General features: G+C 51.3%; 1 protein-coding gene across 2 annotated transcripts in view; it reads left to right on the plus strand.

The window, feature by feature from the left end:
- Window positions 1-26,050, plus strand: part of WHRN (whirlin) — a 91,348-nt gene that overhangs the window by 54,176 nt on the left and 11,122 nt on the right. Inside the window, exons 4-8 of one of the 2 annotated variants that reach the window (XM_069573844.1) lie at window positions 13,016-13,218; window positions 14,313-14,349; window positions 15,465-15,677; window positions 16,701-16,910; window positions 19,989-20,021. In XM_069573844.1, coding sequence (XP_069429945.1) covers window positions 13,016-13,218; window positions 14,313-14,349; window positions 15,465-15,677; window positions 16,701-16,910; window positions 19,989-20,021 — 696 coding nt within the window. The remainder of the gene's footprint in view (window positions 1-13,015; window positions 13,219-14,312; window positions 14,350-15,464; window positions 15,678-16,700; window positions 16,911-19,988; window positions 20,022-26,050) is intronic. The other variant, XM_069573845.1, reaches the window with a different exon arrangement.

Consider the following 26,050-nt stretch of genomic DNA (forward strand, 5'->3'; position numbering starts at 1 on the left):
TCGGCACAATGTTGTAACATGTAGCAGTAAATTCCTCTTTATAGTGCAATATTCTGCTGTGTGGCTATACCATATTTTGTTTGTCCACTTGTGAGTTGATAGACGTGTGGGTCGTCTCCATCTGTTAGCACCTTGATGTAGCTTCTTTCATCCCCTCCTCTGTACACTTTTACACGATTGACATTATACAATATATACTATTTTGCATCCCACATTTTCACTTGTGTTTTTCCACGTAATTAAAAACTTCTCATAAGTGCAGTTTGTAAGAGCTGCATGATAATACTCCGTCTTCTGGCTGAATTATAATTTACCTAACCTTTCCCTTGAAGTCAGGCATTTAGTTGTTTCCAGTTGAAATAATGTTTTAAAAGGAGCATCAGTTGAGAAAAACCTCTGAGGATCCCTCCAGAAGAGCTTAAATCATCTCTCAGCCCATCAGTGCCAGCAAGCTGCTGAGCCCAGTGGGGGACAGGAATGACTTATCCTGAATTACTAAGAGACAACGATTGGACTGGCTGGTATAAAAAACATTCTTCTCCAGGGTGGCACAGTAGATCTGCCAAGGGCCTAGGCCTGTTCTTCCCCAAGCCACCAAATGTCGAGGGAGATGTTAGCATTATATCATGTCTCCCAGCAAATTTTTACATTTCTTTTTAGAATACTTTTTTGTTAAACTCAACAATATAGTCTTCACATGCAATCCAGAAGGCACAGGAAATTCCTAAAGAGCTTGAAATTAAAATTGCTTGGAATTCACCACACAGAGGCAGCACCTGTGAACATTTTGGCATATTCCTTCCCAGTCTCTTTAACACACTGGAAGACTCGTGAGATGGGCAATTTCAAGATATCATCTAAAAACCTGAATTTGAAAGTAAAGCATGTTCACTGTAGAAAATGCCGGAAGATCCACACTAAGGGGAAAACTCAAGTGACAGTTGTGGGTCTGTCCTCCCCGAGTGTTATGCTTACAGGTGGCATGCTGTAGTTCTTTCTGGACAGCTGTGATTGCCGCCAGATTTGGGGCCACCTGTGTGGTAGGCAAAGGTCCGTCTAGTCAAGGCTATAGTTTCTCCAGTGGTCATGTATGGATGTGAGAGTTGGACCATAAAGAAGGCTGAGCATCGAAGAATTGATGCTTTTGAACTGTGGTGTTGGAGAAGACTCTTGAGAGTCCCTTGGACTGCAAGATCAAATCAACCAATCCTAAAGGAAATCAGTTCTGAATATTCATTGGAATATTCAGCTGAAGCTGAAGCTCCAATACTTTGGGTACCTGATGCAAAGAGCCAACTCATTAGAAAAGACCCTGATGCTGAGAAAGATGGAAGGCAGGAGGAGAAGCGGGTGACAGAGGAAGAGATGGTTGGATGGTTTGACCGACATGAGCTTGAGCAAGCTCCGGGAGGTGGTGAAGGACAGGGAAGCCTGGCGTGCTACAGTCCATGGGGTCACAAAGAGTCAGACACGACTGAGCGACTGAACAACGTATGGTAGGCAGGATAGTGAGTTCCAAAGAGGTCTACATCCTAATCCCCAGGACCTGTGAATATGTTAGGTTCCATAACAAAGGGGAGTTAAACTTACAGATGGAATTAAGGTTGCTAATCAGCTGACTTTGACATGGGGAGATTTCTAGATTATCCGGGGGGTGGGGGGGTGGGGGGGGGCAGTGTAATCACAAGAGGCCCTAAAAGTGGGGGAGAGAATCACGAGAGAACGAGAAAGATGGCTCTATGAGAAGGATTTGGACCGAAGATACTGGCATTTTGATTGATTTAATTTTACTTTTTGAGTAACAAAAACATCAAAACTTTACCAAAAAAGCATACTCAGAGTATTACCTCTCCCTGACATCCCTTCTGCCCACCCCCGCCCCACCACACCTTGCAAGACAACTAAATGAGCTAGTTTCTGACCTATTTCTGTTTCTTTTTTGAAGAATAAGCAAGGACATGTGTACATTCTTCTGCCTTTCTTATAGAGAAGGCGGTGTGCAGTAGATGCTCTTTTTCACTTAATTTATAAAATTTTAGTGTCCTGGGAATCGCTACATGTCAGTGCGCAGAAATCTTTGTCATTTTCTTATGCAGCTGCGTAGGACTCTGTTTCTGTGGCTGTGCTGTGCTTTAATCCACCCGCTGTCCTCTGAGCACTCAGGCTGCTTTCAGCATCTTCCAGTTGCAAACAATGATGCAGTGAGTGCCTGTGCGTATGTATTTTATCACTTTGGGAAGTGTATCTTCAGGGTAAATTTCTAGAAGTGAGATTTCTGTGTCAACAGGTAAATACATACATAGTTTGCTCAATATTGCAAAATCGCGTTCACTGTAGAAGTGGACGGAAGCCTTGCTCCCTCCTGAGTTCCCAGCAGACATGTCCAAGCATGACCGACAGGCGCTGTCCAGTTGCTTATTGTTTCCAATCTGATAGGCGAGAAAGTGTATCTTGATGTAGCTTAACCTGTGATTTTCTTCTTCTGAGTGAAACTGAACATCTTTTAGTAAGTTTATGGGCCATTTTATGTCTTTTTGTAACATAAAAATGGTTTTGTGGTTGTGTCTTTTATTATTCTTCTGTTGTCAAGATTTGGGATTTTTTTCCCCTAAACTTAAGAATTCTTTATATATCAGGACTTGCTAGCCCTTTATCGGTGAAAAATATTACAAATGTTCTCTTTGATTGTCATTTTCTTTCAACACTGCTTACAGAGTATTTTTCCCCCTATGTCCAAGTTTTTGATTATTATTTAGTTTGGTTACCAATTCTTCCTTCTGTTCAATCTGAGTTCTCCTTATAAAAATTCTTTTAATATAGAGCAGTTAGTTTATCCATTTTTTCTTTGAATACCTGTAAATACATTTTTTCTTTTTAAATCTCTGATCAATACGTTGGCCCTGAACCGAGTGTCCATCTGATTTATTCTTGTGTGCTGTGTATGACATGGATTCAATCTTACGTCTTTCCAAATGGCTACGTAGTTATCCTAACGCTGTGTATTACAAAGCGCGTCTTTACCACAGTGATTTGTGATGGCTTCTCTATCATATACTGCACTTCTCTGTGTGTCCTTGGACTGACTTCTAGTCTGTTCCCCTGTATGTCCGTCTGTTTTCTGATGGATCGGTCCCCCATCGTTCATATAGAGGCTTTAGAACAGGATTTAGTATCTAGGACTTCTCCCTGCAGCAGTTCGATCTCAGGGTTTTCATAACTATTCTTGCAGTTTGATTTTAATTAAAAACTATTATTAAAAAGTTAATAGATTCATTTTAGAGTGATTTTAGGTTAATAAAAAAATCAGGCAGAAAATATAGAGTTCTCATATATCCCTTCTCCCTTCACCCTTTCCACACACAATTTCCTGTTATTATTAACATCTTTCATTAGTGTTCATAAATTGCATTTATTGCATTGATGAGCCACATAATTATTAACTAAAATCCATAGTTTATATTAGGTTTCACCATTGGTTTTGTACATTTTATGAGTTTGGACAAATGTATAATGAAATGTACCCACCATTACAGTATCATATGGGATAGTTTCATCCTCTGCATTCTGCCTGCTCATCCCTCCCTCCTTCGCCAAACCCCTGGCAACCACTGATCTTTTTGCTGTCTCCATAGTTTCACCTCCTCCCGAATGTCATGCAGTTGAAATCATATAATATGTAGTCTTTTCCGATTGGCTTCCTCCACTTAGCAATATACACTGGGGGTTCCTCTATGTGCGATTTTAGTTTTCCACACGGACCTTTGTGTCAGCTTATCTAACAAAAGCCGTTGGTGTTTTTAAGGGGATAATGGTAAATTTTCAAACGAGACAGAATTGACATCTTAATGATGCCGAATCCTTTCCAACAGCAGGGCATCTTTTTTTTCCTATTTGTTGAGTCATTTTGAATGTACAGTTTTCCTCACATATGTGTTGCACATTTCCTGTTAAGTTTCTTCCTAAATATTTTCTCTCTTCTGTCACCATTTTAAATGAGATTTCATCTCCTGATTGGCCACTCTGTGTGTGAAGGCTGTGTTCTTGAACTTGAGAACTCGCTGATTCTTACAGGTCTGTGGAGCAGCCCAAAGCAGATGGGAGAGCTAGCCCAGGCCAGCTTTACCCTGATTTACCAGGAAGCCTCCGACTCCTAACATCTCTCCTCTTCCCATCATCGCAGTTTTCACTCTTCCAAAATGAAGAGCTAGATAGATGTGCACTATTTCCCAGAGTGAAACTCCAGCCAAAAGTAAATTGCGCCTTGTGTTTTTAATTCTTTGCCTTCCTTGTGATTGAAAAAATTGGACATTCTTTCCCCGCTGCAGTGCCCAGAGCTGGCCTGCAGGTACCCAGCCTCCCTACACAGTCTGGCCTTGTCAAACCAGACCTTTACATAAATGGAAAATGTCTCCTGCCCGTCTGCAGAAGCTGGAAGGGGCAAGGGGACTAGCTTGCCTGTTTGTTTATTTGCTTGTCCATTTATTTGATTGTTTGTTCGCAAGTTCACTGATGCTGTCAGGCCTTGGAACGGTGCCTCCCGCGTGCCATGCAAGGGGAATGCAGTACTCTGGTTCGGAGCTCAGTGCTCACAGCCCAGCGTGGGCTCAAACCGCGATGAGGACTGTGGAGCTGCTATTGCAGAAAGTGCTTGGGCAGTGCTGGTTTCTGATGCCTTTGCGTCATCTGAGTTGAAATGTTGCACAGGCAAATATAAGTCTCAGGCTCAGCCTAGCAGTTGGACCGGGTTCAAATCCTGCTCTGGATTCAAATTCTGATGGGTGTCCCTGGGCAAGGGTCTTCATCACTCTGAGTTTCATGGCCCTGGTTTAGAACAGGCTATACCCATGCATGCCTTGAGTGGTGCTTTCTAAGTGCAGAGTCAAATCGTACGAGGTAGCTGGCCTAAGCGAGGTGCTCAGGGGGGTTTGGTAGCTGTTCTTTCTCCTGAGTTTGACCTTTGTCATTGCTCTGATGTGTTTATCTGGAAGCCAGACTCTCCTGTGAGAAGGACTCAGGAGTGACTTCTCTGCCCTTGCTCTGACATGGACTCAGAGTGTGACCTTGGGCATGTCCTTTCCCCTCTCTGGGCCTCAGTTTTTCCATTGATGACCTGGGGTTAGAACAGCCCTTCCCTGAGGACTGCTCTTGTTCTGAAAGGGAAGCCCAGGTGACGCAGTGGTAAAGAGTCCACTGCCAATGCAGGATACGGAAGGGTTGGAAAATCCCACGGCAGGCTGCAGACCATGAGGTCACAAAGAGCTGGACACAACTGAGCACAGCGCATTTTACATTTCATTTCGTGTCCTGAAAATAATAAGCAAGGACTGACAATGGATGCACCTGGTGAGAAGGAGGAACCACAAGGAGGTGAGGATGCACCATCTGCCAGTTCCATCCGTGGCGTCTCTGAGGCAGTTCTGACTTGTGAGAGCCCCAACCCTTACCCTGAACCCGAGAGGGTGTGTGCTGAGCTCACCCAAACCCAGCTCTTCCCCCCACCTTGGTTCCTCCAGGAACCTTCTGAGCATTTACCTTAACCTTTTTTATTAAATACAGACAAGGCTTACTGACTTCTGAACTGCAGGAAAAAGCTACTGGTGTCTCATTAAAACTGCATTGCTCACTTGTACCAAAAAAAAAAAAAAAAAGAAAACAAGCCCATTAAAGTTTCATACCTGATATGGAAGACCATTAAAGATTCATAATTGCAATAAAACTCTCCAGTGGAATTTGAATTTTCACTGCGGTGATAGTACAATCAGCAGAGTCCTCACTGGAAGCCGCAAAATCCATTTCAATAAAACCTTGGAAAGGTGGGGGAAAAGGGCCTGAAGTCAGCTTCCTTTCAGGCCCTGGCCCAACGAGGGCTGTGCGTGTCCGAAGAGGGAAGATTCCCACCCACCCAGCTCAGCACAGGGGTCAAGTTGTTGGCAGGTCTCTGCCCCAACTCCCTCTGATGCAGGAGCGTAGCCCCGCTGCCATCCTGCCCTGCGTTCTGTGGGCTCATTTGTTCCCTTCACCAAGCATGAACAGAGCACAGACGGTAGGCATGGCAGGATGCCCTGGGGCTGAGGATCATATCAGAGGTGGATGGGTAGGCTGGCTTTTCTTCAAGGAGGAGCCAGTACTGGTCAGAGCAGAGGCTTGGCAGGCTGGTAGAACATCGGCCAAATGCCAGCTCGTCTCACTTCACTTCCTGACCTCAGTCTCCTCACCTGTAAGATGGGGATATGAGTATGTGCCTCATGGGTGTGGTCAGTCCATGTGAGTGCTGAGATGGAGGGCAGGGCCAGGGAGGGGGCAGGTGGAAAGACAGGTGGTGTGGCTTTAAGAGGCTCCGAGGAGGCAGAATCGCAAGATTTGGTTGGTGAGTGACCAAGGGGTCCCTTAAGGGTTAGCATGGTTTTCAAGAACGCAGCTAACATTTATTGAGCACTTACTGCATCCTGGACACTGTTACTTGCTCTATTCATTCCACGAATATTCACTGGGCACCTTGCACGTGCCAAGGGCTATTTTAGGTGCTGGGGCTACAGCGGAGAGTGCATGGACTCATTTTTAACCCTCAGACAATGAGGTAGACACTGATACTTAACCCGTTTTCCAGAGAAGGTAACTGAGTCACTGAGAGGGTAGGGAAATCACCCAAGGTCACACAGCTAGGAAGTGGCAGCTGGAATTAGACCCGGAGGACAAGACTCCTGAATCTGTGTTCAGTAACCGCACAGCAGATGGCATCTCATTTAGACAGTGTAACACTCTAGTGAGTGGTGGTCTTATTTTTGTTTTAAGGGAAGAAAGGCTTGGAGATGTAACATTATTTCCCCCCAGATCTCTCAGGGAGTAACAGGGAACTGTTTACCAAGGCTGGCTCACTCCCAAGCCTGACTTGAGCACTTTCTGCTGCTCCAAGAACTGCAGACCCAGGGGAAATGAATTCCTGCTTCCTGGTGGTTGGCTGGCCAAGTTCAGGGAAAATCAGTGTCCTGTCCTTGTTAAAGTCCCTTCCCACTCTCCACGGAGCGTCCTGAACACGAGCCTGTCACTCGATGGGCTGTGGATGATGGAGGAGTCTTTGCTCTGCCTTAAAATGAAGGGCACTCCCGCGGTCCGCCCTCCGCTCCTCCGTCACTGGTGATGAATAGGACGCCCGTGGTGACAAATAAAATAAAGCCTCCTTTATTCGTTTATCCTTCCACGTCCTCCCCATCGGCGCCCGTCTGCAAGCTGAGCAATATTAGACACTCGATCACACTCTCCCTTCTCTAACGGGTCATGTCCTGACAGCTCTGGGTGGGTGCTGTTTCCTTGGTTAATCAGCCTCAGGGTCTGGGCTTGGCTGTTGCCTCGCTCTGCGTCCCCTAGACAGGTCCCTGTGCTGCCTGTCCAGGCAGTCTCCCCATCTGTAGGGGACCCTGAAGGCCTGACAGTCACTGCCTGTCTTTACCCTTTGCCTTGATTACCACCCCACCCCTCCACCCCCCGGCCCCCAGCTGTCTAACTCAGAGCTGGCTTTCATGGGAAGGAGAGGAACATTCCAATGACTGAACATATAGAACTCTTAGCTGGGATTTTTGTTGCCTGGGGCGGCAGTGTGGGGTTGGGCGGGGGGGTTGGCTGGAAGGGTGGGCTTTAGGGGAAGCGCTAGGTGAAGACCTTTAAACACTCCACCTGTACTTCACATCGCACAAACCAAAGGAAAAGGGGAAACAAGTGAAAGTAAGCCTGGGAGAATAGGGAGGAGGGGTCTCTGCCATCCCTTCCCCACAAACATCTCCTTGTGTGCCAGACACTGCGCGGGGATAAAAGTGCCTTGGGGTTGAGGGAGAATACAAGAGAGGCTGGGCCCAAATGCTGGCTCGCTGTTCACGTGACAGTGACCTTGAGCCAGCTGACATGTCGACCTGTCCCTGCCGTTTGGAAAGAAAGCAGATGAAAAGCTCTCGAAAGCCTCTCTCATGTCAGGCCCTATGCCAAGGGGTCCCACTTGCTTCTCAGTGACCTGGGGATTACAGGCAGTCTTGTGTGCCTTGTACAGAGCAGGAGAGAGACTCGGAGTGTCCTTGAGCTGGGCAGGGCCACACGGCCACTGAGTCCTGGCTGCCTGGCTTCAGGGCGACGGGTATCTTTCGGCTGCAGCGTGGGGACAAGACTGCGGAGCCTGCTGGCCTGGGGCTGCTGGGGTCAACAGGGAGACGCTGGATTTATTTGAAAGTGGCTGGTGAACTTTAAATGGCATTTAACATGCAGATGCCTCTTCTGACACAGGCTCGCGGGCCTTGGGAAGCTTTCCAACAAGTAGGAGGAATGAGAGAGAGCTGGACACAGAAATGGGAGTCACTCAGACCAACTCAGATGCCAGGAAGGGCTGTCTGGAGACAGCCCCATCTAGAGTTTTGGTTTGGTGACCCAGATGGTAAAGAATCCACCTGCAATGTTGGAGACCTGGGTTCGATCCCTGGGTTCGGAAGATCCCTTGGAAGAGGGCAAGGCACCCCACTCCAGTATTCTGGCCTGGAGAATTTCATGGACTATTCTATGGGGTTGCAAAGAGTAAGACACGACTGAGTGACTTTCACTCACTGAAGAAAGATAGGAGAAGAGAGGAAGAGATGGGAAGGACAGGCTCATGTACCCCCGTTAAATCAGGGTTTTCAGAGAGTGACTGGAGAAGGCAATGGCAACCCACTCCAGTACTCTAGCCTGGAAGATCCCATGGGCAGAGGAGACTGGTGGGCTGCAGTCCATGGGGTCGCGAAGAGTCGGACATGACTGAGCGACTTCACTTTCACTTTTTTCATTTTTATGCACTGGAGAAGGAAATGGCAACCCACTACAGTGTTCTTGCCTAGAGAATCCCAGGGACAGTGGAGCCTGGTGGGCTGCCACCTATGGGGTCGCACAGAGTCAGACACGACTGAAGTGACTTAGCAGCAGCAGCAGCAGAGAGTGACTCCTGCTTCACATATGTTCCCCGGTGGGTCGCACATGATCCCCATGCTGACGCACAGACTGGGTAGGGATTTATTCAACAGGCATGTGATTAGCACAGCAGACCTTCGATTTGCCGGCTATTAATTCTTACAAGGAAGCTGGAGTACCTGTCCACTGGTGATTCACAGGACTGAACAAATGACAGGTGCCCGGCCCAGGGCAAGGGAAGGTAACTGAAGTTGGAAACCATAGCACTAAATCGGCTCACCCCCGCCCCCACCAAGAAGCATTGCCTCCAGAGGAGACTGATACCCCAACCCAGCGCTGCCACTATGTAAATCTGAGTTCCAGTTAAACAACGAATACTTGATTTAGTGTACTCAAGTCCCATGCAATATCTGGGATATTCCTCACTGTAAAGGGCCAGGTATCTGTTTGTGGAATTGAGTTGTTTGCCCCCGGGGCCTAGACCTGTAGGGAGGGGTTTGCTCACAAAGGATGCTCGCACATATCTGGTCTCTCAGATGTTACTTCCTTTAATTAAACTGCTGAGATGAAATAAAGTGTGTGGGAAAGATTAAAATTGATTCCCTTAGCTTAACAAAAGCCAGAGCTATTGAGAGGGATACTTAAGCAAACAGAGCACTTCAGCAGATGAAGAGTACAGCCTGGCTCCAGCTCAGAGCTGTGGGGAAGGGGGAGCTGGGGGCAGAGGGGAGAGGTGCAGCCGCTACTCAGGGAAATGTGGGGACCCAGAACAGTGGGCTGGAGGGGGCTGGCATCGCAGGTGGCTCCCAGTAAGACCCTAGTGCCTGCCTGCGAAGGTCCTCTTTAACATAGCTTTGCTTCTCAGCATCAGGGAACACCAGCTGGGAGAGAAGCACAGAGCGAAGAGGCAAAACCCACACTTCCTGTGCATAAGCACTTATTGAGCACTTACTGTGTGCCAAGCCTCAAATCAGACATTGGGTCTTCCCTTAAGCTCTTTACAAGGAGACCAACTGAGGCTACCTAAGCTTCCCATGTGGCACTAGTGGTAAAGAACCCACCAGCAGGAGGTGTAAGAGGCACCGGTTCAATTCCCTGGGTTGGGAAGATCCCCTGGAGTAGGAAATGGCAACCCACTGCAGTATTCTTGCCTGGAGAGTTCCATAGACAGAGGAGCCCGGCAGGCTACAGTCCATGGGGTTGCAAAGAGTCGGACACGACCAAAGTGACTCAGGACACACAAGTTCTCAGGGATTTTTCGACTGGGGAGCTCAAAGATATGGAAAGAGAGAAAACTGTGGGTATTGCTGCTGGCATTGAAAACCAACGCTGATGACTATAGAAATTTGGGGGACTGGGCTAGGATTCCCTCTTTATGTGCAAGAAAACTAAGTGACAAAAGTTTAATGGGTTTTTGTCCTCTGTTCTTAGTAACAGTGGAAAATGTGCTCCTACATGTAATTTGGAAAGTAATTTCCTGAGAAAAATTTAAATAAGCTTCTAATAATAAGCTGGTATAACCCAAACTCCTCTCGAACCTGACCTACAGTTTTACTTTTTTTTCTGCCTTCATAGGAGGTAATAGATCTTCTGAGATTTTGCTATAGATTTATTCCCAAGAAGCAGGGCTGAAATAGTGTGAAATAAAACCCAAAACAATGAATTTTGAAACCAGGCCACTATTTGAAAGCTTTTTTTTTTTTCCTCTCCTAAAGTAACAGAAAAGTACCTTAATAAAATGAATGTGTTCTTTCAATTGACTAAAAAAAAAGAAGTTTTTTGGGGGATTTGCTTGAGTTCATGTGGCATGAAAGTAGCAAAGCCAGAGTGTCTACCCAAGTCTGATGGTCTTTGAAACCTTTAACCATAGGGTTATGCCACCTGCTGGGTTATAGGGGTCATTCAGGTTTTTAAGCCAGGAGGAATAAACAGTAACCCGGTGCCAGGTCTGGGGCCAGTTTAGAAGTTAATGCACGGAGGAGAATGCCAGCCCAGGACCCCAGGAGTGAGCAGGTGGGGGTGCAGGTTAGGGAACTGATGGAGGGGGAGGAAGGTGAGACTTCCTGGAGAGAGAGAGAGAGAGAGTGTGTGTGTGTGTGTGTGTTAGTTGCTCAGTCATGTCCGTCTCTTTGCAATCCCATTAACTGTAGCTTGCCAAGATTCTCGGTCCATGAAATTCTCCAGGCAAGAATACTGGAGTGGCTTGCCACTGGGGGTCTTCCCATCCCAGGGATCAAACCTGGGTCTCTGGTATTGGGGGGACAAAGGCAGAGCTGATGATGAGGGTGGATTTTCAGAGCTGTATGCTGCAGGCAGAGCTAGGGAGGAATAGCAGGATGGGGGCTTTGAGCACGCTGGATTTGAAGCCTGACAGCAGCCCAGTAGCAGATAGCGTTAGGACCTTGGACCCTGACTTGTGTTTCCACCCTGCTGTCCTCTTCGCTAGCCTCTGTAACCACATACTATTTCCTTAACCTGTCAGAGTCTCTGTCTTTTCTCTGGTCAGATGCAGAGCACATGATCCCCACTTGGCCGAATGTGGAGGATATTAAATAGGGAAAGCTATGTAAAGGGGCAAACAAGGTACTTGGCATGCAGTCAGCATCCGGTCAGAAGTGGCTTGAAATTTGGGGCTTTAGGCTGGTGTCATGTGTTGGCCCCCCCTGAGCTGCAGCAGAAATGGTCCTGGAGCTAGGACTGGGGGGGACTGGTATCTGACTCTTCATTCATTGGATTAATTTTTATTGAATTCCCACTGTGTGCTGGGCCTTGGAGACCAGGTGTGGAGAAGCTGGCGGGAAAACCCACTCATCGCACAAGGTAGAGCCCGCTGAGCAGCATGTGAGCAGGAGAGGTCTGTCTGTCTTGGCTCTGTGTCCCAGCCCAGAGCCTGGCACACAGGAAGTATGCAGGAAGTGTTGGATGGCGTCGTGGAGGCGAAGGGTCTTCTCTGAACACATCAACACTAGAGCAGAGGGGAGACAGAAAGACTGAATTTATAACCACTTTCTGTTCTGGAAACTCCCCGGTTGCAGGTGAGGGGTTAAAGAAAAGACAGGAAATTGGGGACCAGGGTTTTGATTCTTAGGCTCATCACCATATCTTTTCTTCTCTTTTTTTTTTTCCCAAATTAGTGTTTGGCTCACCTTTTCCAAGTTCTGCTTTTAAAAATGCTGGAAAACACCCCTAGGGGTGACCATGTGCCATCAGCAGACTGGGATGCAGGGAAGAAGGAAGAGAGGCCAGAAATAATTGGTGTTATAGGGCTGCCCTTCAAGACCACGGTGGGCTGTGACCCTGGGTTGCCCCCTCCGGTCACCCATCAATTAATGTAAAAAAAGCACCAAACCCTCTGAGTTTGAAAGTGCCCCAGCTGACCCTGCAACAGCTTCCTGGACAACCCCTTCTGGTCTTGTCACATAGCTATGTTTATTGGAAGGCTAGTTTTTTCTTCTTCTATTTTTTCATCCTTTCATTAAAAAATATGTTCTTCCATTACCAAATAAAATCACCTTCTTGTCCTAAAAATCCAAGCAATATATTATTCCTTTATCAGTAGGCTAGTTTTCTCATTTACTGATTTCTCTTAAGTAAATTAAAATGATGTTTACACTAAGGCAATGTGAGAATGCATGCTTAAGGTAACAAACTTAATGGTGTAGAAGTGTAAAAGGAAAATTATGGGAACAGTACCTTCACATCCCATCTTCTGCCCAATTCCACCTGCATCCAGGCCTCTGAAATGACTTTTGTTTTCTAGATAAGGAGACCCTCAGGAACTCCACCCATCAAAGCCCTTGTTCGGTTGAGGGAGGTGGCCCTTTCTAGTGATAGGGTCATGGGCTGAGGATCCAGATTGGATGGTTGGTTCTGCCATTGATTTGCTGTATGACCCTCAGGCATTCACATAACCTCTTTGAGTCTCTTGCTGTGTGACCCTCAAGCACCCACATAGCCTGTCTGAGCCTTGGTGACCTCCTTCCTAGGCTACCCAGGAGGAAAATTGCGATCTGGACTCTGAACCCCCTGGCATGAGTCAGTGTCCTGCAGACAGCCCAGGTGACTGTGTTGTGTTGTGTTGTGGGCTTGGCAGGTTGGGGACCAGATTCTGGAGGTGAATGGGCGGAGCTTTCTCAACATCCTGCACGATGAGGCGGTCAGGCTGCTCAAGTCATCCCAGCATCTCATCCTGACCGTGAAGGACGTCGGGAGGCTGCCCCACGCCCGCACCACCGTGGACGAGACCAAGTGGATCGCCAGTTCCCGGATTGGAGACGCTGCCGCCAACTGCGCGGGGTGCGGCCGTGCTGTGCTCTCACTCTGAGCCCCAGGACCCCAGGGCCATCCCTGAAAGCCAGTAACAGCCCCTTCCACCCCCGCACCATGCTCTGTGCCCGATCTGTGAGGACTGCCCCGGTTCCCTGAGCCTGAAGTCCCACCCCAGGGTCCCTCCTGTTTGCGGGGCCTGACCGGGGGTGCATCCCCTTTGCTCTTCTGGCCTCGGTTTTCCTTGGAGAGCTGGACCGCAGCAGCCAGTTCTCTCACTCTTTACTTGCCATTTAGCAAATATCATAACTTCCTCTTTGGCCCTTACTTGCTTTGTCTGAAAAGTGGGAATCCTAACTGCGGTCCCCATTCCAGATGTGTCGATGGGGATCCCATGAGAGACTTGTGTGAAAGGGTCTTGGGAGTCATAACGTGAGACAGTTGCCAGGTGGCTGCATAGCTGCTAATAATGTACAGTATCACCTTTGGATTTCCATTTGAAATCTCAGACTGACTGGTGGCCCCAAGCCGAACACACCCAGGGCATCTCTTTCTCCCTTTCTTCATCCCCTCCTTTCTCTCTTCCTTTCACCTTCCCAGTACAGTAATTTTTAAAAATTAGTTACCAACATTTAAAAAGACATCGGGTTTCCCATGGGTGGGGGTGGGGTGGACACCTGGATTTCTGGCTGCTTCTTGAAAATCAGGGATTCTGGAAGCCTGAGACCACATTATTTTCCATGGAAACAGCCTGGAAGAGAGCTGCACCTGCAAGCTGTTTCTTAACATCTCCAGGTGCCCCGTCCTCACCCTCCCTGGGCTGGCCTGACCCCAAGACCACGTGGCACTTACTATTTAGTCTCTCCTCTGTGTCTCACCTGACTTGGCCCTATAGGGCATGAAACAACTTAGCAGACCACCTTGCCTGGTTTTAGAAGTACCATCCACATGGTTGGTCAGGAGTTCAGAAACTGCCCATCTGTCCAGGGCCTGATACTCCCTTGAGAGGCCCCGGTGAGCACAGCCCATGGTTCTCCCAGTTTCATTCCTCTCGCTGCAAAGCAGCCATCCCCTGGCCTGTGCCTGCTTGAACTGCTCAGACACGTGCTTGTCTTTCTTCGTAGGTTTCCCGGGGATCTCACAGCAGAAGGGACCGACAAGGTAGGCTGCTCTCTGTCTGCGGGTATCTTTGGCTTCTTCACTGGTGCCGAGTGGGGAGCTCTGGGCCCAGCAGGGTGGGCAGCCTGCCGACTGCCTGCGTAGCCTCCTTCCCACACTTGTGGGACGATTCCAGGCCACCATGTTCCAGGCAGCACCCTGGACCCCGGAGTTAGCGGCAGGAACAGCACAAATCACGTCCCCTCCCGGGTGGGGGTTACGCCCAGTGACGGAGAGGCACGTCAAAGCAAAGCAAGCCTGCCTGCGCATCTCACCATCAGAGGCGTTCAGTGCCTTCCAAGAGAGGTGCTGGCCCTAGGAGAGAGAAGGGCAGATGTTTAGGTGCGGGGAGGGCAGAGGGAGAGGGTGAAGGCTCTCCAAGTGGCAACACAGTGTCTGGGCTGTAAGCTGAACATGAAGTGGAGGTTAGTGAGAGCAGAGTCTGGGCAGAAGCCGGAGGGGAGGATGATGTCAGAGGGCACAGCACGTGCCAGGGCCCGGGGGCAGTGCCACACACGCCCTGTTGGTGGGCTCATCAGATCCCATAGGACTTAGTGGGCTGGGGAAGAGGTTTGGCTGCTAAGCCGAAATGATGGGGTGCCACTGAAAGTCTTCACCCAGGGGGGCAACATGAGATCTATGTTTTCATGAGGTCACCTCAGCAGCTCTGTATAGGCGACAGGGAGAGGCAGAGGGGACAAGCAGGGAGACCGGGTGGCCTCTTAGACACGGCTGATGGTGTTGGAGGCCATGCTGGGAGGTGTGGTGTGCATGCAGGTCTGAGCCACGTTTCAGAAATCACATTACTATTATCCCCGATGTACCCAGAGAGAGACAGCAACCTAAACAGTAAAACGGGAACCATAACAATACTGCCTGACCCTGAATGGTCATGGGGCTCTGATGAGACAACACGTGTAAAAGTGCCACGTGAGCCAGAAAAGCACTTTGCAGCTACACGCAACTGAGACCCGGTGCCCTGAGAACGTCCAGGAACACCTGCGGCTTTACCCGTGGGCGGAGACCTCAGAGGGGCCCACCACACCCGTCTGCAGGTAGCTGGCTGGGCTTCCAGAGCAGACCCACACCCCCGGGGCCTCTGCCTCGCTGTCTTTCAGCTGGGGTTTTACAAGGGGCCAGCCGGCTCCCAGGTGACCCTGAGCAGCCTGGGGAACCAGACGCGGGTGCTGCTGGAGGAGCAGGCGCGGCACCTGCTGACCGAGCAGGAGCGTGCCACCGTGGCCTACTACCTGGAGGAGTACCGCGGAGGCAGCGTATCGGTGGAAGCCCTAGTCATGGCCCTGTTTGAGCTGCTCAACACCCACGCCAAGGTGACCCGCGCCTCCTCGGGCAAGGCGGGGCTGGAGGGGCCTGGCTTCAGCTCCCCGGGGGTTCTACATCCTTCCCTGCCTCCCTCTGAACCCCACTCCTTTACTGAGAACCCACAAAGAGTCAGACCCAGCCTGAAGCCTTGGCAGAGACTGGTAACCGAGACAGACCCCACCCCCAGCCCTCACCCCCAAACCCCTCAGACTCTCAAGGGAACAGTCCACATGCCTTGTGTTTGGGGTCCCACTGTAGCAGCTTTTTATGCTGGGTGTGGATTTAGAATCGTCTGGATTGCTCTTAAAAAGCAATGCCCAGGCCACACCCCAGGCTGGATAACTCCACATATTTCACACGCCTCCAAGTGACCAAACCATGCTACCCTCTTTGAGAACGCTGCTCTAGTGGAGAAGCCTGTTTGAGATTCAAAAGCTGCACCAAGAAGAAGTGATTAAATCCACTGGGAGTGGTTACCTTTGGGAAGACTTAACAGAGGGAAGTCAGTTTGAAAAGAAGGAAGAGGAAGGGACAGGCAAGGGCTTCCTGTTCAGGGACTTGGAGCTGGACATGAAGGGTGAGATGTTAGGGAAGAAGAAGTGAGCAAGGAGCAGGGGTTGATGACGCTGGGCCCGGCATCTAGGGGTTTGGAATTTGTCCTAGGACAGTGGTGAGCCACGGAGGGTTAAGGAGGGGTGGGCAGTGGCCAAGTTTGCACGAAGGTTGTTTGGGGTAGCAGGGGTTTCCCAGGCGGTGCTAGTGGTAAAGAACCCACCTGCCAATGCAGGAGACCCAAGAGATGTGGGTTCGATCCCTGGGTTGAGAAGATCCCCTGGAGGAGGGCGTGGCAACCCACTCCAGTGTTCATGCCTGGAGAATCCCATGGACAGAGGAGCCTGGTGGGCCACAGTCCATTGAGTCGGACACGACTAAAGCGACTTAGCATGCACGCCTGCATTTGGGGTGGCAGAGGGCTGTCGCGCCTGCCGGTGGAGCTCCCTGCTGAGTGCCCGGCTTGTCCCGGCCTCCAGTTCTCGCTCCTCTCTGAGGTGAGAGGCACCATCTCCCCCCAAGACCTGGACCGCTTCGACCATCTGGTGCTGAGACGGGAGATTGAGTCCATGAAGGCGCGGCAGCCCCCGGGTCCTGCAGCCGGGGACACCTACTCCACGGTCTCCTACAGCGACACGGGCTCGTCCACAGGCAGCCACGGCACCTCCACCACCGTCAGCTCGGCCAGGGTGAGCAGCCCCTGCCCCATGCCTCACCTTACAGACAGCAAGGGAGTTAAGGCCCATCTGGGTTCGAATCCAGCCCTGGGGGTCTCTGCTGGGACGGGACTCCTGGCCAGCTCTGGGCCTTCCCTTTCAGAGCCTCGGTTTCTTCACCTGTGAAAACCTCCTGTTTGCTGGGTGCCTCCTGTGTGCTAGGCATGGACTCTCAGACACAATGGAACAAGACGGATTGACCCTGCCTCAGGGGCTCACAGGCTGTGGGATGGGATGCAGGCGGGTGGGCTGGGGAAGAAAGGCAGAAAATGCAGGTAATGAGAAAAATGGGCCTCCTTGGTAGCTCAGACGGTAAAGAATCTCCCTTCAATGTGTAAAACCCAGGTTCAATCCCCTGGAGAAGGGAATAGCAACCCACTCCAATATTCTTGCCTGGAGAGTTCCATGGACAGAGTAGCCTGCTGGGCTGTAGTCCATGGGGTCAAAAAGAGTCGGACACAACTGAGCAACTAACATTTTTCTTAACGAGACAAACAGAACCAGTAGCGGGAGGATCCCATGAGACATCACGCTGGTGGTCTCATTCACGGTAATGGTCGTGGTGACCGGGATCTTCCCTGAGACACCCGCTCCTGATTCTCTGAGGCCCCGGAACCCAGCCTGACTTTCTCCCAGACTCGCCAGCCCCCAGAAAGGCATCTGGGCCACCTCAGGGTGTGGCTGTGCCCCCAGGATGCTCAGAGGCAGATGAACCCTGGGAGGCCTTGGGGAGGAAAGGGCAGCGGAAGTGCCTTATTATCCATCTCAGGACCCAGCCAGTTACCGAGACCGGTGCCGTGGGAAAAGTCGGAGCTGGAGGTCAGGAGGGCCGGCTTGGCTCCATCCTCTGCTTCCCTGCCGGTCGGTCATTCAGCACCTCGCTCCTGTGGAAGGGGAGGAGGAGGTCTAGCTCTCTAACCACCATTACTTCCGACACTGAACTGGGAGCTCTCAGGGGGGGAATCTCTATTAGACAGTGTTGGTTGTCCTGTCGGAGGAGGAGGACATGCAATGATGGCCACCTGCAGATACAGGTGGTCAGCGGGCACAGATGCGCTCACAGCCACCAGGAGACAGCCCCGCAGCATGCCCGCTTTGTGGGCTTCAGCTCCCAATGTAGCTTTTTTTTCCCCTTAAAGCTCTGGGGATCTGAGCTTCTGGGGAAACTTCTATTCCTCTACCTCCTGTCCCTACCATCCTGAGTCACCTTCATCCCCCGAGTCCTCATCCTTCCTGGGGTGGCTAGGAAGCTGCTGCCCATTCCTCCAGGCTCTGGACATGGCTGCAGACCATTTCTGGGGCAGGGAGGAGGCTGTCCCCGACCTGGGGCTGCGTGTTTGGCTCTGATGTGGCACACAGCACACACGGGTGACGAGCTGGCTTCAGGCTGCAGAGCCCTGGCCGGAGGGTTCATTTCTCTCTGCGTCCAGCTCCACTGAGATTGGCTTAAGCATGTCCACATGGGGCTTCAGGAGCCACAAATCACTGCTCTAAAACTTAGGGAGTTGCATACTGTAATTCTGGGATGATCCCTTTAGAAGCGAGGATGAGAGATCCAGTGGGTGGGATGGGGTGTGTTCTAGCCTGGGAGGTAAGGGGCTTAGGTTTAAGCCCAGCTTCTCTGGGCCTTGGTTTCCCTGTGGGTAGAATGACCTGAGGTCCTTGGTGACTCTGGCCACAGCATCCTGAGGCCCCGAGGGCAGGCCAGGCTTGCCCTGGAGGTGTATCCCCAGGAAGGGTTCAGGGCAGGGGTCCCAGCCCCAGCTCAGCGGCTGGGTCTCTCCTGTACCTGGAAGGCACTGTCCCTGACCATCTGAGGCCCCGCTATGGCAGTTGACCCTGCCTTGTCAAAGACACCTTCCCTCCAGATTGGAACACCCTGGGAAAGGCACAGCTCTTAAAAGCTACAGGATGATTTTGAGCAGGAAGTTTGTAGGACAGATGGAAAGGGTCTCCCAGCTTCTGAAATGTGAATAACTATGAGTCTGAGTAAACTCTGGGAGTTGGTGATGGACAGGGAGGCCTGGCGTGCTGCAGTCCATGGGGTCACAGAGAGTCAGATACAATTGAGCGGCTGAACTGAACTGATGAGTCTGAGGCCTCCTGGAGAGCACAGGTGTGTCAAATCAGGACTGACCAAGGTCAGGACGAGCTCTGGGAGGCGGGTGCTAAGAGAACCATGTACAGGCAGGAGAGGCGATGTGGAAAGGCACCTCCCTCCACAGCGCCTGGCTCTCCCTCCTTGCACTGGGGCAGCAATGCTCCTTTCCCCAGCTTGTTGGGAGAGTAAAGGACAGGCAACCTCCCAGACATGCTGCCCACACTCGGAGGGCAGAGGAAGCGTCTGTTCTTCCCCGTTTCCCAGCCTGGCTGGAGTAACCACCCTGTATCCAGGGCCTTGCAGACACTTGAGGTCTTCTGGAAAGCGCGGGGCTGAGGTTCTGCCATTCCCCTTCCAAACGTCATCCCGCGCTGGGCATCTTCCACACGCACAGCACTGGGCTCCTGTTCACAGGCGCTGAGGTTCTCTGCCAACATGGGGCCTGGGCTTCCCTGGAATCCAGGTCTTCTCTGATGGAGGCTTCCTAACAAGATACTCCTTCAGGCTCTGCCTTTCAACCACAGATGTGACCTTGGACAAGCCACTTCCCTTTGCTTAGCCTCAGTTTTCCCATCTGCCAAGTGGGAATAATGATCCTAGCTTCACCTGCTGGAGACTCCCAGGGTTGCCCCCAGGGGGCAGGCCATCTCCTGACGGCCCTTCTCAAGGACAGTGTTCTTTCTTGGTTTCCTTCTAGGAAGCAGTTAGAATGAAGCCATGCTGACTGTCCCTGTGGGGTCTTCCTCATCCCTCCTTTATTCCTGCCCAAAGCAGTCCACGTGAAGAGAAAAGAAGTTCGGGGAATTTTTGCTTGTTTTGCCGTGTGTGTGTGTGTGTGTGAGTGTGTGTGAGTGTGTGTGTGTGTGAAGGGGGTTTGCTGTGCCCACTCCATCCCTTATGTTTATTTGATGTATTTTTCTTTTTGCCTTTTGCCCACCCTTCCTCCCTAGGAGCGGCTGCTGTGGCTTATAGACCTGATGGAGGTACCGTCCTTCTTGCCGAGTGGGGCTCTGGGAATCCTTTAGCTGGGGTGGAGGCAGGGGGCTGTGGCCCTTCCCTCACTCCTTTGTGCCAACACCCAGCCCAGCGGGGAGACCAGGTTCTTCTTAGTGTTCTCTGTCTCTCCTATTTGCCCGTCCGTCAGGGCTTTCAGGCTCTGCAGTGGTTCAGATCCCAGCTCTGCCAGTTCCTTGCTGTGTGACCTCAGGAAATGATTGCACCTCCCTGAGCTCAGTTTTATAAACAAGGATGACAGCTCTGTGCTCTGGAGCTGTCAAGAGACCTCTCGGCCTTTGCCTGTGCCATGCAGTCTGTCTGTCTGGAATGTGCTTCCCACTTCATATGGCATGGCTGTCTCTTGTGTGTGCTTCAGCGCTTAGCTCGCATGCCTCTTCTTCCAAGCAGACTTTCCTGATCCTCTCAAGGGGGGTGACTTTGAGTCTCTGGATCCTTCAGCCCCCGGGGCTTCCTGCTCTTATGGCTCCTGTGTCATTATATTTTAATAATATTTACCAGCCTGGTCCGTTACCCCCCTTGACCATGGGCTGCTTGAGGGCACAACTGTGTCTGAAGTCACTGTTGATTCCCTAGTGCTCTGCATGGAGCCTGGTCCACATTAATAATTTGGGCCTTTCTTAATAATAATGGTAGCTGGCATATGTCAGGAGTCTCCATAGCACGGTGATAATGCTTTCCAAGTCTATCTTCTTTGGTCCTCTCGGTAACTAGATGTGGCAAGTACTGCCATGATTTCCATTTTACAGAGAAGAGGACTGAGGCTCAGGGAGAGGTGACTTGCTCAAGGTTGCTCAGCTAGCGAACGGTAGAGTGTGGATTCCAACCCAGGCCTGCTTACCCCTGAGCTGGTGCTGTTAACACCGCACTCTGGTTGGGATTCTTCCCTGAAGGAGCTCAACCGGATCCTTGTTAAGCATCATCTGCCTATCAATCTATCGATCCATCTCTGTTTCTACTCTCTTCCTCCTTATCTCCCTTTTGTTCTGTTAGCAAATTTCGATTGAGTGATTGCTCCAGGGTCTGCACAGTTGCAGTGCTGGGAATACAGTGGTGAGCAACACAGAAATCCTTTCCATTGTGGGATTTACAGTGGAGCAGGAGTGACAGACTAAACCAGATAAAGAACTGAAGCGCGCAGCGTGCCAAGTGGTGAAAAGTGCTGAGGAGAGAATATGAAACAGGAAAGGGGCGTGGTCAGGAAGTGACACCTGAGTAGGACCTAAAAGAGGGAAGGAAGATGGTCCTGCCCACAGCTGGGGGAAGAGCATTTCTAGTAGAGGGAACAGCAAGTGCGAAGGCTTTGAGGTGGCACCCGGAGTGTCTGAGCAAAGTCCACGAAGCCAAACGCTGGAGCAGTAAGTGAGGGGAGGGCAGTGGCGGATTAGTGCTGCGGACTTGGAGTTTGTGTCTGAGTGTGATGGGAGCTGTTGGCAAGTTGGAACAGAGGCCGACATGGTCTGACTGGTCTGCCTTAGTTGTACCTGGATGCCGCTGCTGGTGGAGAGTGGACGAGTGTGGGTTTGAACCGAAAACAGGTTCATTCCCAGGCAGGTGCTGGGGAGCTTGTGCAGCCCGAGTTGCTAAGAGATGTGATAACAGGCTCTACAGGGGCCAGCTCTTCCTGCTGCCTGGTCAACCGTGGCCTCAGTGTCTCTTGGGAACCCCCTCCCTCCAAACACACACAGCAGGTCTCAGGCTAGATGCCCCATGCTGCCTGCATGCGAAGCCACAGGACAGATACCTCCTCCTGGAAGCCCCTCTGTGTGGGAATGCAGGGCACCAGACCCATCCTGGAGGTAGGAGCCCACACCCTTCCTCTGCCCTGTCCCCACCATGCAGTGGTGCCCTCAGGAAAGCCCTTCACCCACCACCGGCCTATCTTCCCATCTGTACAACCCAGGTAGGCTCCCAAAGCTCCTCCAACCCTGAGAGTCCTCTCTGTCGAGAGAGTCTAGAAAATATTCCGGGAGAGGCAGTACAAGGAATGGCTGCCCTGTGTTCCCACTGCTTCCCTATTTTTGAACAAGGGTTGCATCATTCCTCCTAAGGAACCTCTTCCTAAGGGGTCGAAATGACATTCACTTATTCCCTACTACGTGCCCAGCACTACCCCACAAAACCACCATGTATGAGTGAGCTTTTGCTGCAGAGATGCTGAGTAACAAACAACCCCCACGATCTAGATGGACATCAACTCACAACATTTCTTGCTCATGCGCAAAAATTATTTCACCCAGGAAACACACGCATTTTTCATGTCTCCATTAAAATGCCCGCCCCGTTGCTTTAACCTCTTGCTGAATGTTTTCTTCGGCACACAAGGAGAGCTGGTGGGGTCCACCGGCAGGGACCTCAGCTTTCTCCTGTCTGTGTCCCCAGTGCCAGCCCAGGGCCCTGGGACAGGGTTGAGGCCAAGGAAATGCGAAGCAGGAACTGGAATGAAACCTCATTCCCTGGTCACTCAGGATCACCGTCTCCCTTTCCAGCCTCCTAAACAGTTACCTCCTCTGTCATAGGAAACTGTCCTCTGCTCTGGCGCTCAGACGGGCAGGGTGGCAGGCGGCTGGCTCTTGTGACCCAGATGCCCCAGACGGATGCCCCAGTTGGAGCCAGTTCCCATTTAGCCCAGAGTCCCTGGGTTGCGCTGCACGGGTTATCCATCCCAGGTTCAACACGGCTCCTTCTGCAGCCGTTTTCCCTCAAACCAGACACAATCGATCAGAGGAAATCAGATGCAGCCTCCGGCTTCAACAAATTGTGTTTAGTTTCCATTTGTCTAATAGATAGTCAGCCCTGGGAGTTTTCTGCCGCCTCCAGACAGTATCATCACCCTCCCATAAAGATGTCGGCCAGGAGAGCTTTGTAAAAGAAGAAAGGGCTGCCTGACATTTCTTGAATTCCTCATCTGGTGCAAGGAGGCCTGAGGCAGAGGGGCTTAAATGAACAGCCTCTGGAGTCTCACACACTAGGGTTGGCTCTCCCAACTGGTAGCCGCGTCACCTTGGGCAGGTGACTTAAGCTTTTGAAGCCTCAGCTCCTGCGTCTGTACAATTGGCTGATAAGATCAGCCATCTGTGGGTTGCTGTGGAGATCAAGTGAGATCCAGGGTGTGGAATACTCAGAAGTTGGTTCTGTTGATACTCTAAAGGCCAGCAAGGACTTCCCTGGTGGTCCAGGGGCTAAGACACCAAGCTTCCAATGCAGCAGACCTGGGTTTGACTCCTGGTCAAGGAACTAGATCCCACATTGCTGCAACTAAGAGTTTGCGTGCTGCAAGTCAGGATCCCACATGCCTCAACTAAGACCCAGCTCAGCGAAAGGAAAGAAGGAAGGAAGGAAGGAAATTAGGGCTGGCAAAGGGCACTGCAGAGGACTGCAGAGGGAAAGGGGTTGAGAGGCCAAGGCCAACCTTGTGCCCACCAGGTAGATGTCATTGAGGTCGGGGCGCAGGGGAACTTGCCCTGCTGAGGGCCTTAACCAGAGCCTTCCTCCTCCTGGATTTGCCCTCCAGGCCCCTCATGTGTCTCGAAAGGGTCTCCCCATCTTGTCAAAGGATGCTTGGGCTGGGGTCACTGCCTCTAAAGGCCATTGCCGTCTCCCCTGCAATAAGACTAGAAGGGGGTATGGGCGTGGCTGTCAGCACTTGGTAGCACCAGCCTCTTCCCCTTGGCCTCCATGCCTTCCTGCTCAGCCGGGGCCAGAGGAGGATGGAGAAGCTCCAGCCTGTTTTGGATGCCTCCTGCTGCAGAGACCCCTGACTGTTAAAGCACCCCTTCCCAGAAAGAGGGGGCAAGTGATGAGAGGTTGACATCCCACCTAGTGCAATCGGCCTCTGGTCCAACCTGGTTGGGTTAGGTCCTCTGCTAGGCAGAGCCCTCCCTAGTGGGGGAGCAGGAAGGAGCCCATCTGTGGAGCCCAGTCACTGTTGCTCCTTATTTATACGATATCAACTTTAAAAATATTCACAGCCTAGAAGTTGAAAGTTGTGTTTTATTTGGTGGAGAGAACTGAGGACATAACATCTCAGAAAACTCAAGAGACTGCTCCGAAGAGGCAAGGGCCAGAGGAGCCAGGATATATAGGAGTTTTTGCGACAAAAATCAGGTAGTCAGACCCTCAAGAGATTACTGTTCGTTAAAGAAAACCAGGTATCTCAAGGAATTTGATGCTTTTCTGTATATGGGAAGATGCAAGAGTCTGGGCTCACTGAAACCATTCCTTGGCTATGCACCTCAGCTCTCTGGGGCCAGTATCCTGTATTTTCTCACCCTGAGTTCCCTCGGGGCCCACAGCTCTAATGTGGTGGCTTGGTGGCCGCCGCATCCTTTGTTTACTGCTACGGCAGCAATGTTTTCATTCACACAGACGTGCTGTCTATAGCCCCTCTCCAGGAAAGCTGCCCTGTGCACAGACAGGGACACAGTGAAGCTGGAGTTAGTCTTTTCCCTTGAGTAGAACATCCCATTCCCTTCCGAGAGGCCTCAGCAATGCCCCTTACCTCCCCAGAACCGAAGATTCAGCAGAGGATGTTAGTAACCCTCTGGGTGGGTGCAGCTTTGCCTGGGCCAGTGTGTGAAACAAGGACCCTTCCTCCAAGCCGGTGCATTGAGGTGCATCCTCCCCTCTGTGTGGGGACTGGGGCTGCTGGGAACTGCTTCCAGAAAACAAAACCAAGTCCATGGAGGTCAGAGCCTGCTGGAACGTGGCCAGCCTCTGCTCCCCTCGGAGCCTGCATTTTTCCAGCTACCACCTAGGAGAGATAGACTAAACGCTGCTTTAGGACTGGTGGAGGGGGGTTCACCTTTTCTGTGCCATGGACCCCTCTGGCAGGCTGGCAAAGCCCTGGGGACCTTTCTCAGAGTAACAGTTTTAAATGTTTAAAAAGAAAACATGCAGAATGACAAAGGAAACATCATAAAATGCTGTTTTCAAAGATGGGAAGAAATATTGAAAGGTGTGGTTTTTTCTTAGTATGCCCCATGACAAGGTCTGATGGCACGTCGGTAACAGTGGCAATTATGAGGCCGTGATGAGCATAAATGGGACTTTGCAGCATCTGCAGTGTGATAACGAAAGAGCTGTGACAGTGTCCCAGGTGCTGCTGATTCTACAAGGCTGTGTTGCCTCCACTCATAATGGAAGGAGATGCTACATTTCAGTTAGAGGTTAATGAAAATAAAGGATCCAGGGTTTTCCTCCAAGCAAGTTCAGACTCCTTCCTGAAGCCCTGCTTTCCATTTCTGGGCCTGACCTGAAGACTCTGCTTCATGCCCTCTGTCCGCTGAATGACATCCTTTTCTTAAGAGCGTCGGGAGGGAGATGCAAAGGGGTAGAAGGAAGCCTGGGCTGTGCTGGGACGAGGGACACCCTTGTCTTGGGAGGACTTTGTGCACTGGCTTCCCTGGGCCCTTTCTGCTTCTGTGCTTTGGTGGCTGAACATGGTAGCAGCAGTGGGCCAGCTGCTCAAAGACCCCGTGCCGGTTCCCACAGCCTCAGCCTGGTCGGTGAGCGCAGGCTCCCAGCCCTCTGTGAGTGTGGGGATCGGTCCTCTCCCTGCCCTGTCTTCTGCCCTTCCCTCCAGCATCCAGACTTCCACCCAAGCCGGTGCTCAGAGAGGCTGGGGGCTGCTCGATCGATGGGTCTCCACCAGCACAGCCAGCGCCCGGGGTCCACCCCTCGATCCTTTTGGATCCCCAGACCTGTCCCCTTCACTGTCCCCTCCTCTGCCCCCCAAGAATGCCAGGACTCTCTGGCTCCGCCGGCTGCGGTCACTCCTGCCCCCACTGCCCACACCGTGGCTGGGCCGACAAGCTCCTCTTCTCCAGCTCCGGCAGGGCCACCGCCTCTGGCTTTTCCTCCTCTTCCTCCCTTTGGCCTCCTCTTCTTGGTCTTTTCTCCCCGTCTCCTCCCTTCTTTGTCCTCTCTGATGCTCACTCCCCCTTCTGTAGTTTGTCTCTCTCCCATGGCCCTCTTCCGCTCAGCAGCGCCCCCCACC

The sequence above is a fragment of the Ovis canadensis genome, chromosome 2 (assembly GCF_042477335.2).
Source record: "Ovis canadensis isolate MfBH-ARS-UI-01 breed Bighorn chromosome 2, ARS-UI_OviCan_v2, whole genome shotgun sequence".
Taxonomy (NCBI): Eukaryota; Metazoa; Chordata; class Mammalia; order Artiodactyla; family Bovidae; genus Ovis; species Ovis canadensis.